Source organism: Gossypium hirsutum, chromosome D04 (assembly GCF_007990345.1).
Source record: "Gossypium hirsutum isolate 1008001.06 chromosome D04, Gossypium_hirsutum_v2.1, whole genome shotgun sequence".
Taxonomy (NCBI): domain Eukaryota; kingdom Viridiplantae; phylum Streptophyta; class Magnoliopsida; order Malvales; family Malvaceae; genus Gossypium; species Gossypium hirsutum.
Genome location: NC_053440.1, coordinates 53,190,458 through 53,210,486, shown reverse-complemented (window position 1 = coordinate 53,210,486; position 20,029 = coordinate 53,190,458). Strand labels below are relative to the sequence as shown.

The following is a 20,029-nucleotide window of genomic DNA, read 5'->3' as shown; positions in this document are numbered from 1 at the left end:
GGGAGACACATTTCTCCTTCCTTAGATTTTTTGCCTTCAACTTTCTCCACCTCTAACTTCACATTTTCTGAAGCTGCCAGCCAAACACCACACTCAAATTTCTCATACACCAATGATGAAGATTTTGTTATACTGTTAGATAGACAGAGTCGAATTCAAGCTTGAATTTAAACTAAAAAACTTGACTTATATTTGTTCATGAGTCAAGTCATTACTTGATTTTAAAAGAAATTTAAATTCGGTTTTAAATTTGACCCGACCTAACAAATAGGTTAATTTTGATGTCGGCTTATAAATAAAATGTTTAAAATATATTAAAATTTATATTTTTTATAACTAAATTTAAATTATAAAATTATGATTCTTTTCAAATCGAGTTATTCCAAGGAAAAAAAATTAATCAAGCTCGAATTGAGTCTATTGGGGCAAATAATCACTCAATTCGTGGATATGTCTAAATCTAATCCTGAGATAAAAGAAATCTCCATTCTCATTAAATCATTAAACTATTTAAAAGTTTTTATTTAAGTCACTAAACTGTTAAGTTTTTTTTAAAAGTCTAGTTAGTGAGCTCCAACTAACGATTCGACGATTAGTATAGTGGATCACTACCCATTGATGAGTAAAAGAACATACTTTAGATCCAAGTTGATTTGGCAGTCGGTGTTAGAGATCAGAAAGAAAGTTGTTTGAAATTTGGTTAGCAGATTCGTGACGTTCAAAATTATTTTATAAAGTAGAAGAGAAAGGGAAGAAGAGCTTTGATTGGTGTAAGTGGTGTGAATGAAAAAGCCCATACAGCAATGATTTTAATAGCCCAATGACTTAAATGAAAACTTTCGGATGATTACGTAACCATTTTGTAACATTTTGAAGTTGAGAGACTAAAACATAAACTTACTAATAGTCTAGTAACCTTGGGTGTAATTTACTCTTTTTTAATTATATTTGTGCCCGATTAACCGGTCCCACGATCAGAGAGCCTGTGATTTACGCTAGAGACGAAGCAAATTCAAAGGTAACTTTTTAAAATTCATTTATAAACACAAGTATCCTAACATTTTCAGCAATGCACTTGGAAGCATTTTTGAGCCGCCATTGACTGACCTCACTGCTGCTCACATTTCCCCGCTATCAGAGGTATATTTCCTTTCCTTTACTCTTCTTCCTCCCTCTCTTTTCTCTATTTCTTTCCCGTGCTTCTTTATGGTGGTATAATCTTGTTGAAATCTCGCTTATGACTACGTTTTTATCTTTAAAATTGTGGTAGCTTTACATTGGAATTGGCCGGATATAACATGGACTTAGGGTTTTCGAACAGTATAGAATTTATTGAATCTGGGTTTTCTAGACAATTTTCCTAATTCCCAATTTAACATTTCCCCCCATTTCCTGTTATGCTGTTACCACTTTTTATTTCTTTTTTTCCCTTGCCTTTTTCTTTACCTTTTGGTACTGATGGAACTTTGAATGGGTTACAATTTTTTGATGGGATTGATTAAATTTCGTGCCTCTAATTGAATCATTTCTTGACTTGGATCCTGATAGGGTATAGGGTATAGAATAAAAATGATATTGAGAATCTCATGGTAAGTGAATTCTTCAAAATATGCTTAAAGTTCCATGAACTTTTGTACGTGGGGAGGGGGGCGGCGGCGGAGATGGGGGTTAAATTAGATCAATTTCTTGATATCATCGAACTGAACCAATGTTACAAATATGAATTTGACACTGAACTATTCAACTGAAGTATGGGGTTGAAATTTCTTTACTATCTTCTCGGCAGGGAGAAGGGATTGGAGAAAAACCAAACTGATTTATTGTCATATAAGGTGCTTTATGTGAATGTCGCTCTAGGTTTACTTTTTGGGAGAAAAGAAAAGAAATACTAATCAATTGTGTTTTAATATCTCAATAGAGTATTCTGTTTGTTTATTGTTTCACATGTGGAAAGTATTTGTTTTTAATATATATATATGTATATATCGGCTGGCATTTAAATTTTAACGAGTGTTCATAAATTTCTATGCATGTATTATTATGTATGCAATGGTATATGGAATTTATTTTTGAATTTACTGTCTAATTATACTATTAGTTTCTTTCGTAAAATCCTTGCCTAATAGAAAGCTCTACTTCACAGAACTGGCTTTAGGTTACCTTGTGAAAGTTGAAGTTGGCATCAAGCATAACACTCGGCCAAAATTCCAACACGTTGCTGCCTTTGTATCAGACGTATTAATCTAATAATGTCTGTCTCTTTGTCTCATGTTTCATACTCAGCCACCTTCACCTCTTCAGCATCAAAAACCACAGTCCCTGGACCTTCTCTCTCCCCTCATTCCATCAAAGTTCCCACCTTCTTGCCTTTGACTGTCAAACCCCTAAATTCTAGCTTCACCCCACATGGAGCACGTGCGATCACCATTGCGCCACATGCCACCTCCACACCCTCTTCCATTCCTTCTGACACCTCGACTAAAACCTTTCATGGCCTTTGTTACGTTGTTGGTGATAATATTGACACAGACCAAATAATTCCCGCTGAATACCTTACATTGGTTCCTTCAAACCCAGATGAGTATGAGAAATTGGGCTCATATGCTCTTATTGGCCTGCCTTCATCATATGCTACACGTTTTATTGAACCAAATGAGACTAAGACCAAATTCTCCATCGTGATAGGTGGTGCTAACTTTGGCTGTGGGTCCTCGCGTGAGCATGCACCTGTTGCACTTGGAGCTGCAGGGGCAAAGGCAGTTGTGGCTGAATCCTATGCTAGAATATTTTTCAGGAATTCTGTAGCAACTGGGGAAGTTTATCCACTAGAATCAGAAGTGAGAATATGTGAGGAGTGTAGGACTGGGGATGTGGTGACAATTGAGTTGGGTGAGAGCCGTTTGATCAATCATACCACCGGAAAAGAATATAAACTAAAGCCCATTGGAGATGCTGGGCCGGTCATTGAGGCTGGAGGGATCTTTGCATATGCAAGGAAAACAGGGATGATTCCATCTCAGTCAAAGTAAAATTCAGGTACATCTTTGATTTCTTGTATGTGCCATTTTGTTTTTATTTTTACCCTTTCCTAGAAATGAAAAGCTTATATATTCTATTTTCATGTTGATGACTAAATTTTGCTCTATTAAACATACTTTTGAGAAGCATGATGCTTGAAGTTTCTGCTTCGAATGCTTTGTCATTTGATTTAACCCGAGTCTATATTTATCTCAAGCAAGTAGTTTTTATTGCACTGGATAATATCTGATAGTTAAAAAGACTATACGGTAAGAAAATGTTACTATAAAATTTCAACCCTGTAGGTTTATATTCTGGCTACTAGACCCTGTCTTTAGTAAATTATTTTGCATGCAAAGGTCTATAAAGTGAAGATAAGAAACAGAAAATGCAAAATGCTCAAATTTCCAACTTATATTATTCCACTTGTCACCTGTTGCTATGGATGCCTGGCTTTTGCTTTCTTTAAATTTGTTTCATCATCTAAAATAACTTAGAAGAATATGATCTTTTCTTCTTCAGATCTTTGAATTTATGAAAAAAAGTAAAGAAATAGTTTCCATATGCTTCTGTATATCATTGGCAATTTCCATACCGCACAGTGGTGTTAATTTGTTTACTCTTGATTTGTAGGGGCTTTATAGGAGGAGCACTCGGTTCTCGTAAACGTCTCTCTAGTTTGTAAGCTCGTAATAGTTTAGGCACATCGGATCAATGCTCACCTCCTTTTTTTTCCGTGTATCGTTCTATTTCTGTTGAAAAATATTAGCCAGTCTTTTTCATACAGTTTTATTTATCTTATTTCACCTTTTTGAGGATTACCCTACTTTTTATCTGGCAAAATATATGTGTCATTGCTCTTTATTACTAGAAACTGTTGTTGAAGTTCTACATGAAGGAACTTTTGGCTTGTAGGACATAATGTAATGGTTGATATTGAATAATACAGCATCATGTTACCTCCTGTTTTTAAATGGCATTGTAGCATTATTTTCATTTATGCTTTTTTTCTGAAGAATCTGTTTGGAAACTCAAATTTGGTACTTTTAAGATAATGAGAGCCAAATTATGTAAAATGACTTTTGAACTTGCTGTCAAAACTAAATTTGATTCCTAAATATTTTAAAGAGTTAGGAGAATCAAAAGAGTTTGCATGGGATGAAGCTCCTCGCCCTATCCCTTGACCAGCCGAATACCTTGGTTTGATAATAAATTGGAACATTTAATTTTATCATTTAATTTGAAGGCGTCAACACATTTGACAACTGCTATGAAGTCCTACTACAATCCAGGTGCAACAAAGCAAAATTGTCTGAACTAGAATTGTGGCATGAGAAGTTGGGCCACATTCACTATTAAGGACTGCAAAGGTTGGTACACTTTGGTGCAGTTCGAGGCCTGCCAAAGCTAGGGGGAACAATATCTAAAGTATGTGGAGATTGTCTTAAAGGGAAGCAGCATACAGAGTCCCATAAACTGTAGGCACAGATTCAAACCACAGCTCCACTTCAGCTTCTTTGCATAAACCTCTTTGGACTACTGAAAACTGCGAGCATTGGAGGTAATGGGTACATGTTGGTAAGTGTTGATGACTTCTCCCGCTACATCTGGGTAAGATTTTTGAAAGAGAAATTAGACACCTTTAATGAATTTAAGAAACTCTGCAAAAGGCTTTATGATTGAGAAAGGGAAAACCATTGGCGCTATTGTTAGGATTAGGAGTGATCATGATAAAGAGTTTGAATATCAAAAGTTTACTGAGTTTTGTGATGAGGAAGACATTGCTCATAAATTCTCAGCTGCCAAGCTCCCCAGCAGAATGGAGAAACAGAACCATTCAGGAGATGACTCGGGCAAATATTGAACTAAAAGGGAATTGCTCACAGGCTGAAGCAGTCCATAGAGCTATCTATGTTATCAACGGGGTTCACTTGATTGAGTGCACAAAAAGTACTCACAAAATTTATGTATCTGTTTGCACATTACTCAAATTTGACAATAACACGAGTATGTCTAATTCTTTTAGCTAACATTTGAGAATTGAGATTTTAAAATTCGAATTTCAAAATATTATAAATTAAGTAATAAACTATTTAGAAATGTCATTTATGATAATATTTTAAATTTATAGATGCCTATATAGTAATGAATTTGATTTTTAAATATTTTCTAGATTTGACAAATTCATATTTTTATATTTTTCTAATATAGATTATATTAAAATTCAACTAATTTATATATAACATAAGCATTTCATTTTTACATAATAAATAAAATCTAAATTCAAATCCTCAAATCCATATTTTCAAACATAGAATTAAGTTTTTCTTAGGAGAATTATGCTTAATACTCATATTCCTATTATATCTACTTTAAAAAAAAAAAAAAAACCTAATAGTTTTGGTACTGACGAGACATGAAGAAGTTGAAGTCATGGTGGTGGAAGTTAAGTTGTTTCAACCAGCAACATGCGGCAGTTCGATGGCGGAGAGCGATGTCGTAATCGGTTGTTTTCGGGTTTGTCCACAGTGTTCCGAACATCTTGTAAGAAACCATTGCAAAGGGAGGGAGACACATTTCTCCTTCCTTAGATTTTTTGCCTTCAACTTTCTCCACCTCTAACTTCACATTTTCTGAAGCTGCCAGCCAAACACCACACTCAAATTTCTCATACACCAATGATGAAGATTTTGTTATACTGTTAGATAGACAGAGTCGAATTCAAGCTTGAATTTAAACTAAAAAACTTGACTTATATTTGTTCATGAGTCAAGTCATTACTTGATTTTAAAAGAAATTTAAATTCGGTTTTAAATTTGACCCGACCTAACAAATAGGTTAATTTTGATGTCGGCTTATAAATAAAATGTTTAAAATATATTAAAATTTATATTTTTTATAACTAAATTTAAATTATAAAATTATGATTCTTTTCAAATCGAGTTATTCCAAGGAAAAAAAATTAATCAAGCTCGAATTGAGTCTATTGGGGCAAATAATCACTCAATTCGTGGATATGTCTAAATCTAATCCTGAGATAAAAGAAATCTCCATTCTCTAATTGCATTGCCTCAAAACTTAAATTCCAATTTTTAGAAATCTATTAATTAGCATTATATTTAGATAAATAATTATAAAGAAAAACAACATTTGTTGAATTAAACTATGAAAAGAAAAAGAAATAATTGATTTTAATTTTTTTTCTAATTATATCAAATTTATAAAATAACTTATGTAAAATATTAATAAGATAAATTATTTCACATTTTTTTAAAAATATATTACTTTCATTTCCTAGTTTTTCTCATACTAAACTAAAACGGAGTATTTCAAATATAAATAATGTATGTTTGAGCCATCATAATTAGAATGAAATTAATACAAAGAATAATCAAACATAAATCCAAAATAAACTTGAATAAGGCTCATACATGATGAATTTCAACTCATAATAAATATGAGGGAAAATTCACATATGATGAGACTCGAAATCTAGATACTTAATGACCTAGGACCCAACCTTACTAATATAGCTAGTAAAAGTACCATTGATGCTCCTATACTATGAGTCAAATTACATTTTACCCATTCTATTTAAAAAATGGGTAAATTAGTCTTTATACTTAGATCAAAGAGCAAACTTGTCTTTATGTTAAAAATTTCTATCCATTTCTACTGTTAAAGACTGGCCTCTTTCATGTTACGTGTCACTGTTTAGTTAACCCATCAACCATACCAATTTTTAACAATACAAATTGATGGAAACTTTAACAAAAAGGACTAATTTACTATTTGACTTAATGCACGTGGACTAATTTGTTCATTTTTTGGTAGAGTGATCAAATTGTAATATGACTCTTCATACAAGAGCCTCCATAATACTTTTACCCAACATAGCCAAGACTCCAATATTATATACACAATGAGTTCGAGTTATTTTACCAACATTAAATTTAGATCTCAATACATACATATAAATATATATATTTTAAAATCTCAATAAAAAAATAGTCAAATAACAATATTATATATAAGTAGTAAAGGAGAAAATACCTTGAGGCAAAGAAAATAAAGGATGGTATGTAACGAAACAAGCTGACAGTTCTTTCACATTTATTGCTGTTGGAATCTGATACACTGGATACCTATAAATAATCAAATATTAACAAACAATTACCATTTTACCACTGGTAAATGAAACCCCTAACCATAAGCTCCTCCCTTGATTTAGAGAAATTTGATTTAAATAATAAAAATATTTATTTATTTTCAATTTAATTATATTAATTATTAAAAAGATGTACTTTTAATACTCTACTAATATACGAATTGTAAAATAAGCTTTTAAGTTGAATTCATCCTCAAGCTTGGAATTTTCAAAATCGAGTTGTGATTTGTCCTGATCCAACATATGAACAAATTTAATCTCAATCAAGATAAAATAAAAAAGATAGTACCAAGCTATTGCTATCCAACTATATGGTGAAAGATTCATGCAGTGGAGATTGATTAAGCCCGGATAATGTTTGCCTAGCTCCTTGATCTGTTAAAACATAAACTCACATATATTAGACTTGATTCTTTAAACATCTTTGAAGTGATTGAATTCAATATTGATGTCAATTGAAGAGTTAATATCAAGTCCTTTACTGCTCCACCAATAGTTCAATTGACAACTTGTTTTTAATGTCCTAAAAACAAGAAAAAAAAATTGTGAAGCTCTGATACCTTTTCCGTGAATGGAACTCGATCATAAGGGGCTGTAGTCTCATCGTATTGACAGTACAAATAGCCACATCGATCTGCTGTTGTTTGAATATTACATGAATTATCATCATTCTTAGTCGCATTGGAACCCAAACATGAGCTATTGTCATTGCTTGATGTCTTGTCACTCTTGTCTTTCCCCCTTATGACATTATAACACGAGTAGATTTTACGTTTTGATCTCAATAGTTATTAGTAATAATAAGCATTTGATTAGTTTGTTTTAAAATTTAAAAAAATCGAGTAAACCAATAGATAAATTGATTAATAAAAAGATAAATAGTTTTGACTATTAAAATAATTTAAAGTATTATATAAATATATTGGCTAAAATATTTTAAAAAAACCCTAAAATTTTCTATTTTATTGAGATTAAAATATAGATAAATAACAAAATTATACATGAACTTTGGTCTAATATGTAATTTTGTACATGAAATTTTGATTTGATCCTATTCTCATAAATTATTAACACAACTATTAACATCATTTTGTGTTCATATATTGCACACATGTATGATTATATTAATCCAATATAAAAAAATAAATTGATGTATTTATTTTTTAAATGTATATGATTAAATTAAAATTAAAGTTTCATATGTATAATCACACCAAACCAAAGTTCATGTATAGTTTAATTTATGATTTGGTCCGAGAATTATATATATTTTTATTTTAGTATCTAAAATTTTTTTATCAATAATAATTTTTAGAGATAAAGTGGGATAAAATCAACAATTTAAATATCAAAGTAAAACTAAAAAAATTAGATACCAAAGTCGAGTTGAAGAGTAAAATTGTGAATAAAGCATATCATTTTTCAAAAATCTAATGGGAAAATTTCCTTTTAACCCCTCCAAAAAGTAAAATAATTCAATTTAAGTCTTTTAACCTTAGCCCTTCCAAAATTTTATAATTCTATCTTTACTCCCTGAAACAAAATACCCAAATTGAAGAAGGGGAAGAGCGACTACCACAATTTATCGTCGATTAGGGTGGAGGTGTATAGCTGCAAAGCAGATAAGGTCGGCGAATAGTATTGAACGACACGATCACCATTGTTGAGCAGGATGGGAACAGCAACTCCGTACGCACTCCACTCACTATATGACTCCCAAACCTCACTCAATTTGAACCCTTCCTTCTCAGCTTCCTCTTTGCTTCTTTTATTACATTTCTGTAAATTAAGTAAAGAAAATAAAATTAAAAGGATTAATTCACAATTTAGCACTTGAATTATACTTTCTTTTTGCTTTGGTACTTCAACATTTTATTTTGTCTATTTTGGTACTTAAACTATCATTTTGTTAGAAATTTATCTCAAAAAGTACTGAAGTTGGTGTGACGTTTCGAAATTTCGAAAAAAGACGCACTTATTTAATAGTTATGCAACAAAAAATGACGTTGTAATAAACCTAAATTTAATAGAAGAGTCAATTGAATTTGCATTTTAAAATTCAAAAAAGTAAAAACATTAAATTCCTTTAAAAAAAATCTAAAAACACAAAATTTTAAAGCATATTTTAACCAAAAATAATAATTTAAATGGTGAACTTCTTGACTTTTCCTACTAAAATGTATTTACGAATTACAGAAAAATCCTTAATTTTACTATTTTTATCTAAATAAATATTTCAATTTATACCCAAATAAGCTCAAAATCAACTTCTCACTTCAAAGAAAAGGGGTTTATGTAAGTCCAAAATTTCATTTGTTCGATAAAAAGAATTTCTCAAAAAAATTTATTATCTTGGAACTAAACCAAAATTTTTTTAAAAAAATTAACATAAAAGGTAAAGAAATAATTTTTAAATAATTAAAAAAATTAATATCTAATCGATCGACCCAGAAAGAAAATAAAAAAACCGTGAAAATTAATATCTAATTGATCGGCATGAAAGCCTAGATCCGATAATTTTGGATAAAATAAAATAATAAATACAATACGACATGCATAGACCGATTTAACACGACACGTATAACACGCAGATTATATTTTTTAAAAGATTTCTTGGGTTATATTTATATATAAACAATTAGAAGAAAAAAGAACATGACATACAACACATACAAATAAATTATCTAAACTATAAAACATTAAATTGGATGAAAAAAAAAGGGGGAAAGGAAAATCAAGAATGGCTAAACTTTAATATAAAAATTAAATTAAAAAAAAAAAAGAAGAAAGATTCTACCTTAACAATGGGTGTGATGCATTGAAGAAAGCATTGAAGATTGGAATGGGTTGGAACATTAGGCACTGTGAAATCCCATGGAGATGACATTTTCAGATGACACTAACCCCACTACTGTTCCCACTTTAATAAAAATCAAATTTTTTTTGTCTTTAATTTAAGTAAGAAAAATAATTATTATGAGAAAATTTGACTTGATTTTAAAGGGAAAAGAAAATCAAAATTCAATGTCAGTGATGAACAAGTTGAAGAACAGTGCCATCGACTTTTTTTTGTTTTTTTAAACTTTTTTGAAGTAAATAAGTTGAAAAAAAAAGGGGGGGGTTTGAAATTGAATGAAAGTTTAATTGGGGTTTGTGAAGTAATAATGTTGTTTTGGCTACATTTGGCAAATGCCAACAAATCAACATTGATTTCAGTATCTCGTTTTTTTTGCTTTTTATAGTTCTACCAATTTCTTCTTTATTTTGCATTAATTCATTCGAGTTTCCATGCATTTATCACTCATTTAATGATTTTTTTTGGGACTGCTTTGGTTCAACAGATAGGACTCAATAAAATATAATCTCTGAATTTCTCTTTACTTTATTAAAATTTAAATTTGTTAAAGTTATATTGTTGTATTTTACCAATATTGAGACGTAAACACTTAGTTTATTCGTTGGGAAAATATATGAATTTAAATAGTTGATTTTTGTTATTTTTTTTAATATAAATTGTGGAATTAATGATTTTTAAATTGATTTAATGGTAAGATTTAGTATTATTACCCAATTAGATTACCTTCCTAAAATGCAATGATTAAATTATAGTAAATTAAAGTCAATTTCAATATTATTTTTCTTTAGGATGAAATAATTAAAATATAATATAAATAAATTTTAATTACAATTATGACTATAAAATGCACCAACATGATTCAATACATAAATTGCTAAGCCTATTTTTATTTTTCATTCAAAGGTACTGCAACAAATTATTTATTAAAATTTTAAAATTGTGTAAAAACCTCAGTTCACTTAATCTACTTTTTGTTTATGTAAATGAACTTCTAATGATAGCATATTATGAACTACGTTATAATTGAATAATAAAATAAACGAATTTTAAAATGATTCATAAATGAACTTGACATATTTGGTTCGTGTTCAATTTAAATAAATAAAAAACCCGAAAGCTCTGTTCATTTACAGGTAGAATACAGAGAAACAAACAAAAGAATAAGAATAAGAGGGGACAAAAAAGCAATACATAGTGTATGTATTCTTATCAAAAAGAATTTACAGCTACCCTCATTGTTTGTAATGGCACAAATGAAGGGGGGGTTAACATGAAAATTAATATATATCAAAAGATATAGTTGTTTTGGAAGAGAGCACTCGCATCCTGAGATATGATAGACGAAAAGAATATCGAAAAAAGAAAAAAAAAAACACCTCTTTCGGCTGTCATATGTGATGGCCTGGGAAGCGACCGATTAGTCTGCACTGTTCTGGAAGCAAAGACGAAACTACTTGTCCCTTGAGGGGAAAAAGCTCGCCATCGATGCCACAACCATTATGTGTGTGTTTTCTGGCCTTGATCTTAACTGATTTCACCTGCATCTCGATAGAAGTTAAAGTTAGATAACATTTATGCATAGTATAGGACCCGGTATTTAATGATGTTCCGACAGAAAACAGCCATTATGTTTCCGGAAATAAAATGAAGATAATAAGGAAACATAGCTCTAACTGCAAAACACGTGTTCAAACCGGCAACAACTAATATGCTATATTAGAAATTCGGGATTGTTTATGGACTGCAGGAAAATTAATGTGTATACCTTAACATACTCAACATATGGCAGTGAAAGGTGTTTGCCCATCTGTAGCAGCAAGAAAAATCTCATCAGCCTCAGTCGCCCACTCCCATGAACTAAGAGCATATCCATGGTGTTGTCATCGTGTTCAGCTCTTGGAGCCACTACCTGGGAACTCTGCACAGTTCTGCATGCATGGTTGCACACAAGGATGCCGAGAAATGGCCCCTTAGTTACAATCCATTTATCTTTGAATCTAGGACAACTTCCTTATTTATTCTGGATTCAACATCATCTGATGGCCCTGGTAACTCTATTGGATTTTCGACATCCCAATTAGCCTCAGTGTCCCATTTTGGTTCAGCATCCCAAATTGGACCTGGATCGGACAATGTTGAAGATATATCCTCTCTGTCATTTATTGCTGCATTACCCCAAGAACATCGGGAAGGATCATGTGCTGCCGTCAATCCACTCCATCCTTTATCTGTCCTTGATTTTGTTCTGGTCCTTGGCCAGTTTAGAGTCGAGTGTGGTAATTGGGGATGAATAACTTCCGGCTCAGCTGTCAAATTGCTTCTCCCAGATGATTGCCGTTTAGACTTGGGATCAAGGCCTCGCACATATTCAGATGGTTCGGTGCTGGAGTGGGTGGTACCAAATGTGTCCATCTCACCTCCAGACATTCGGCTAGGAGTCATTATTGAATCAATACTAGATAAACTAGAGGCTCTGGGAATGCCATCTGTGTTTGACCTCCTCATAATGTCTGTATATAGGTCAGACATGTCAACTACTTCCCGATCGGCAGAGTTTTTACCGCCTTGATCCTCTTTTGCTACTGGAAGGTACTGCACTTCGTAGTTGTACTTCGGTAAACACAGAAATTTTTGGAAACCGGCAACAAAGTACCGTAGAGGGCCAAATCGTTTCTGATATTTCTCAGAAAGTTCCAACACTGCAACAAATGAAAAAAAAAAGAGAACACAATTATAATTCCCATGATAAAGACAATAAAAGATTTGGAAATTATTTTTATTTACAAGCTTTATGTTCACTCATTCTATACACAGAAAACCATGAATGCCTTCTTTAAATCTAATTTGCCTTGAATTTGTTCATGTTCATGGATCTGTCTTCTTTAAATCTAATTTAACCGAAACAAAGAAACGGAAAAGCACACAAAACTAGAAAGCAAAACAGGCAAATGGGACCCTAATTCACCATCCTTGAACTCAGTCATTGAATTGGTATTTAACTATTGTCAGTTACAGTAAGAAGCATGCATCATCTGATTATAATTCAGAGTATACGAAATATACTGAAGATCTATGCCAAACAGATTATAATTCAGAGTATACAAAATATCTGACATAAGTTCATAAGAATGAAACCATGTTAGTTCAGGACTAGAGATTAAAGGTTTACATGGTGCATAAAGCTCAAATAGGCAACTTAAAACTAAAAGACTGAAACAACAGCTGCAGACAGTTAAAGATGGTCAAAGAGCAAGTCTGACATATGATTTGAATTATAGAAACAAACTTATTGTGATGGGACAACAGAAACAGATGGGAACAGAAGACAACTTCTCTCTAATGCAGGGAAATGCGGAAAAAATGACCAGGAAAACCGGTCATCTCCTCTAAGAGCCAAAATTGGTGATCAATTACATGTGCGCAACATATGTTAGGAACTGGGCTGAATGCTCGAATCATTCAAAAAGGATTATCATGGTCATAAGTGCAACTCCCAGTCAGAACTGAGGCATGATAGCAATTAGCAAGGTATGTTAGTTTGGAAGCATTAAAGCATATGACAGGCCATATTCAAACAAACCAGAAATAAAAGAAGATTATTGTGTTAACCAGGATAATCATTCCTCTCGCAAATCCATACCATCACTGACAAAACCATAATAGGTGCATGTCATCCCAAAGTGAATAAGACCGGTCTGAACCCACTCAACAGCAAAAACATCTGTAGCAGTAAGACCTCCCTGAAACCAACAAGAACCTCAATTATTGGCACCAAAATGCCCAGTTTGAAGTTAATGCATCTATAACAGGAAAAATCTGGTATTACCAACATTCTTCTGATTATGAGGGTGACTACAAAAAGACCATGTTTCCACTAATAGAGTCAACAGCATAGAGACATTTATACTAAGAGGAGAATGATATATGTATGCAAGGTTAGCTTATTTACACTTATAAGGAGAATGATTCAAAAAATTTATTTCACCAGGCTGATGTAAATATTGTCCTGTATAGCAGCTCAAATCCAAAAGATACAGACAATTATGTATACCATTTCAATTCAGGTGAAAGTACCTGTCAAGGCCCTCTATTATAGACACCGGATCAAATTAGTCTCTCTACTACTAAATGGGTCAATTTTATCACTGTATTATTAAAAAGAATCAAATAGGACCAACCTGTGATAGAGTTAACCTTTACTGTTTAAAAAATAACATGGAAATTAATTTTCTCATTTGCATTTAAACTCCAAACAAAAGATTTCATTTACACAACCATAAAAAGCTTTCACAAAATATTAAACATTTTAAACAGTAAATGTTAACTCCATTGAATTTAATAGTACAGGGACTAAATTGATCCATTTAATAGTAGGACAATTTGATCCAGTCCTTATGTACATTTACCTTTCAGTTCATCCAGCTAATTAATTTGAATTATGTGAGCCATTGTTAGAAACAATTCAAATTAAGTATATTGACACATAATCTAATACTAATCAATAGATGGTATCCATTACAAAAACCAACATACTTAGGTTGAGGTATGCCTTTGTGTTAGTAAACTAATAAATAGGTTGGTTGTTAGTAAACCAACATACAAGTGTTCGTTGTAAACAACCTTACAAGCCAAGAAATCAAATATTGTAAACCTATAAATAGGGTTGGTAACTCGGCTAAACATACAAGAATCCTACTACATTTCAAGTTCTAATTGTTTGACGCTTTCCCTCTTGTGTCGGGTCATTTTAAATAATTAGTCTTATACTACATAAAATAAATTAGTAACTTAAATAACAAGCTGGCGGAATCAAAGACAGGTTGCTCGATCTCTGTAGTTCAGGTGCAAAATTACAGAGATTACCGACTGTTGAATCCAAGGAAAACAGATGCCACTGTAGCTTTAATTAAGACCGGGATATCACTGAAGAGGGCAGAATTGGTTATAAGGACAGTGTTCCTACCACACTTCAATGCTAAAAATGCATTTTCTACTATCATATAGTTTTTAGTTATTTTAGTTAGCTTTATTATATAATCAGAAATATAGATTCCAATGATCTTCAAAGCAACATAATTAGGATTATCAAAGAATTGTTAACCAATTTCAAACCCATGGATTAAAAAGGTTTCAACAAGAAGATAGGCATCAATCTATAAAGGGGTAATAGAATAACCAGAAGCAAGGAATATTTCATGTTTTTTAGCATTACCTTCACAATAGAAATTGCAGCAGAGACTGGATCTCTAACTCCAAGAACAGTCCAAACCAGTGAATTGTCAGAACCTGCTGGTATAATTCCAATGGGTATAGAAATTCCTTCCTTTTGGTTATCTCTACTAAGCAGACCATTTAGAACCTAACAAATTTACCAAGTGGAAGTAAATACTTAACAGTAAAAACAAAAATAACAGGCACTCAAATCCAAAGGACAAGGAATCTTTATATCATATTAAAGTGCTACCAACAAAGCAATCTAGCCCCTGTTCAGTATCATAAAATACCCACACCATAAAATCCTCAAACAAACTAGGGAGAAGTCCCATACACTGAAGATCGAAAAATCTGATGGTTTAAGCAATTGCATTTGCATTATGACAAAGAAACTTAAAATCAGATATTCTGTACAAACAAAACTTCAGCGAAGGGCAGAAAAAGAACTACCAAGCATATGATATAATTTGGAACAAGGTTTCTAGGTGATTTCTTGCAATTACAGATGAAGAACATGAGCAAGGGAAATATTTCTTATTCACTGATGTATAAGGGGCTAGCAAGAGCATTATCATAAAGCACTGATCAAGCTAAAAATTAAACTTCATAGGATGAATTAAAATTTAGTAGACTTGCGTTATAGAAAATTTACTATATTTAAGGCGTGCAAGAAAAATGGGGAAAAACAAGGGGATCGTGAAAAATGCCATGGGCCACAGCAATAAAATGACCGAGGATAAAGTAACACATAATTCGACTTTGCCTAATCCAAACCACCATAAAAGAATCCTATGCAGCTATTATCTATTTCCAGGGTCAGGATTTCTATCTAACAACTTCAAAAGTTGTATCCTTTTAAGAGAAAAATGATTTCCAATTTTTGGCCGATGAAAGCTCAAATAGAGAAGCTATATACCATGTTGGGGATCAGGCAAAACTGCATTTGATACAGATACAGCCTCACTTGCAAATCAGTCCTCCCTACATTCAGAGGACAAGTGTATATATCAGCCAAGACCTTCTGATTAAGAATATAATTTGTAAACCAAAGATGATTTATGTTGCAATAAATAACCATTCCGAGAGATGCATAGCATATAAAATACTGTAGTATCCTTCTTTTACAAGATTAAGTTGGATAAAGTTCAAAGTTGATTTTGTAACCCAATATCTTTAATACCATTAAAAAGTAAGCTGGAAGAATACACTTGCATAATGAGTAAATAGAAATCCAATGTACTTTAAAAAAATAGTTACTATTCCTTCCCTAAAATTGTAACTCAATCTTATTATTGAAGCAATGTTATTAGAGGTCTCCAGGAGGAATCACACAATGAAACAACAGAATACCAGTTGCCTTAAAAAAGTTTCTGCATAATTTTACTTGTCAATGTAGCTCAACAATACAGACAGTACCGAAAGGCTAGAAAATTAAAACACATTCCCAAGAAAACTAATAAATACAAAAAATGAGAATTTAACAAATTTGAAATGCCTAACCTCATTGATAATACCATCACCACCAACGCATATAATTCCTGAAAGAAGTAGAATGATTTAGATTCATATTATGGACAAGGATAAAAATTGTCAAAAGCTAGAATAAGTAATTAAGTATTCAAGTAGTACTACCATCAGGGCATGTGCTGATATCAACAGTAGATGCCAACTTTTTAGCATGGCCAGCAGATGTTGTTTTGACTACCTCCAACTCAAACCCTGCAAGCTGTCACAATTTGCATATAAAATTTGAAACTCAAAACAAGGCCGAACTCTACACTAGCTTCTCCTTGACAATAACGTGAATAACACAAGAAAAGAAAGCAGACTTTATAATAAAGGAAAGAAGCTAGAAGTAACGAAAATGAGAAAAATAAAGTGCACAACAAAACAAAATATCATTATCCTAAAAATAAGCAATGTTTGATCATTTAATAGTAAACAAATCAGTAGATTATAAACTATTAAGAACATGACCCATAATCCCTTCCTCTATTTTACTCCAATAATATCTATCCTCATACGGAAAATCCTCAGAATTTATGTGTGTCGAACATGCATCTTAGAATAAGCTGACACCTTAGGAAGACAAGAGTTTACAACTACAGCCACATGCAATGCTAAGTATGCAATAGGATTCAAGACATCCAGCAGGGAACAAAAGAAGAACCCTCTTATTCATTTTTTATACAGACCTATTTACATCCAATGTAGCACTCTTATCAACTTGGAAATCCTAAAAATTTTGTAATCTATCAATGATACATGCTGTAATTAGGGTCCAAACCCCACTGAAATAAAAGCAACCCTTCCCACAAAACATAATATAAGGTTTGATAATATAAGGATCTCTTCTTTTACCGATAAATAGTTTTGCCATGAACTTTACCATTTTTGTTTCACTTTGAAGGCAATCTAAGCAAAAATGTTCAACGGTCTAGGCTTCTACAGTTGTTGCAAAGAATCCTAACCCCTCTTCATTTCTAAAAATTCATTTTACCCTGACAACACTTTTCCCATAAACATAAAGCACAAAAAGTCAAATCAGAGAAGGCTCATTGCTGGAAGCAATTATGGGGAAGAGCTCAAATATTTCTGAAAGGATGAATTGAAGCAAGGCCAAGATGATCTAGATGCAAACAAAGGGAAGTTCAGGCTGGTAGCTTTGAATCCGAAAGCAGGAAATAATAGCTAAAAACACACAACCATCAGATACAGAGAAACAATCAATGTGGGTTCACCTAAGTGAAAATGTAGCATGTACTTATTCATTTGAGGGGTTGATACGGTAAGAGGAAGAGAAATCCAAGATGATCTAGATGCAAACAAAGGGAAGTTCAGGCTGGCAGCTTTGGATCCGAAAGCAGGAAATAATAGGTAAAAACACACAACCATCAGATACAGAGAAACAATCAATGTGGGTTCACCTAAGTGAAAATGTAGTATGTACTTATTCATTTGAGGGGTTGATACTGTAAGAGGAAGAGAAATCCAAAATAAGAACAGAAATTGTGATTACTGACAACATATTCCAATGTATTAAATCCATAAATAATGTGGAACTGTCAGAACTAAAGTAAAATCCATATGAACTGCTAAGATAAAAGATACACAACATACCTTCAATATTGGCTCTGCAATGCCATGGAAAACTTTACTAGAACGACCATGGCCTGACCTTGGATTCAATATAACAAGCATTTTAGGTGGATTCTTGCACCTGAACAAGAGTTCAGGTGGGGTATCTATAGGAAAAAGTTCAGAAGAACCTTGCTTCCTTGAAGAAACTAAAGGCTGAGGCAAACAATTGATGGAACACTGCTGATCTGCAAACCCAGCAAGCCATTGAACTGCCTCTTCTACACTAGAAGCCTCGAAATAAAAATCCTTCCGACTCCTCTTTGGTTTAATAAAACAAGAAAGGCCATAAGAACCCTTTTTTAGAGGATAAGAATGCACAATGAAATGTCTAACACCAACATTGTAGGATACCTGCCAAGATAAAGAATCTAAATAGACTAATAGCAACCCTCACAAAATCCAAAAATAAATATTTATGGCAAATGGTCTATTCAGTGGTTAAATGATTACCGAGACAACATCATCAAGAAGCAAGACATGAGAACCCCAGACCAGGGCCTTGCTAGTGAGTTTAGCAACAACAGCGTCTTGGTTGGCAATATCGGAGGCAGAATTCTGCTCTACATCGTCGGGATTAGCATTAGTGGGGACATTCTTTCTCTTGTCCAAAATGAGCTTCCCTGAGTAAACCACGTAGCCAAGCAAATCAGATTTTTCATCCCCTTCTCCAATATCAATCCGGTGCTCGTCGCGCTTGGATTTATCTGGCTGATCATCCGTGACAGGAGCTTCACCACGTCGGGAGGAAGCCTTCAGCTTCTTAGTACGTTTCTCTGGGAACACAATTGGAGAAGAGTGAGATGCTATCTGCGAGCACAAGCTCAGCCGCCTCAACGACTGCTGGGACAGCGGAGACGGCGACTGCGACGGAGACGAAGACACTCTCACTGACGGACTGTTACAACTCCTCGATAGACTCCCACTTTTCGGCATGTTCGTTCACGCGCTTTAGCTCCGTAGTTGTCACCAACAAAATTCACAACCACGGAGAAATAAATAGATGGAGACATGCAAAAAAAAAAAAAACTCGTTCCTTTTTCTTATATTCTTAATATATTTAAGATCTCACACCAGCTGTGGAGAAAACTCGGAGATTATGATAATCCGAGATCGAATTGCGATCAGAGGCCTCCCTACAGTTCGACTCGTACGATTAATCTGGTAGATCAGCTTCAGAATTTCAATTGTTTATTGATTTCAAATAGTGCCATTAATCGAAATGTGAATAATTTGGAGACTTGAAAAGGTTTAAAACAAACGGAAACGGTGTTCTAGCGAAAATGAAACTCACCGGAGGACGGAGCGGCGACTATGGTGGCTGCCGGAATGTTGGTTGAGATAACCGGATTCGTTGATCGAAGGTTATGGTGATTCCTTCTCAGGCAACCTTTTTTTAATCCAATCACCGTTTTTTTCTTTTTGATATTTTTATATCAATTGTAAAATAAAATTTAAAATTTAAAATTTAAAATTATTAATTTATTACTCAGAATAATAAGTCTTTTTGATAAAAAAAAATGATAATGCTACTGATTTTTTTTCTTTTTGCTATAACAAAAAAAATAACATATCATCTACAATACTTTCAAAAAATAAATTTATCCATAATAGAAAAAAGCAAGTGTCTTTTA

The 20,029-nt window shown here is 32.8% G+C and overlaps 1 protein-coding gene and 1 pseudogene across 2 annotated transcripts; one reads left to right on the top strand and one right to left on the bottom strand.

The window, feature by feature from the left end:
- Positions 1-980: 980 nt before the first annotated feature.
- LOC107898889 (3-isopropylmalate dehydratase small subunit 1) lies at positions 981-3,992 on the top strand. Of its 2 annotated transcripts, none has more exons than XM_016824458.2 (3): positions 981-1,140; positions 2,144-3,036; positions 3,663-3,992. In XM_016824458.2, the coding sequence occupies exon 2, from the start codon at positions 2,250-2,252 to the stop codon at positions 3,027-3,029; it is 780 nt and encodes a 259-aa protein (XP_016679947.1). In that variant the 5' UTR covers positions 981-1,140; positions 2,144-2,249; the 3' UTR covers positions 3,030-3,036; positions 3,663-3,992. The 2 variants fall into 2 exon arrangements, with proteins under 2 accessions (XP_016679947.1, XP_016679946.1); XM_016824457.2 differs by having other exon boundaries at positions 3,652-3,992.
- Positions 3,993-11,106: 7,114 nt separating this feature from the next.
- LOC107898888 (sphingoid long-chain bases kinase 1-like) lies at positions 11,107-19,839 on the bottom strand (annotated as a pseudogene).
- Positions 19,840-20,029: the final 190 nt, after the last annotated feature.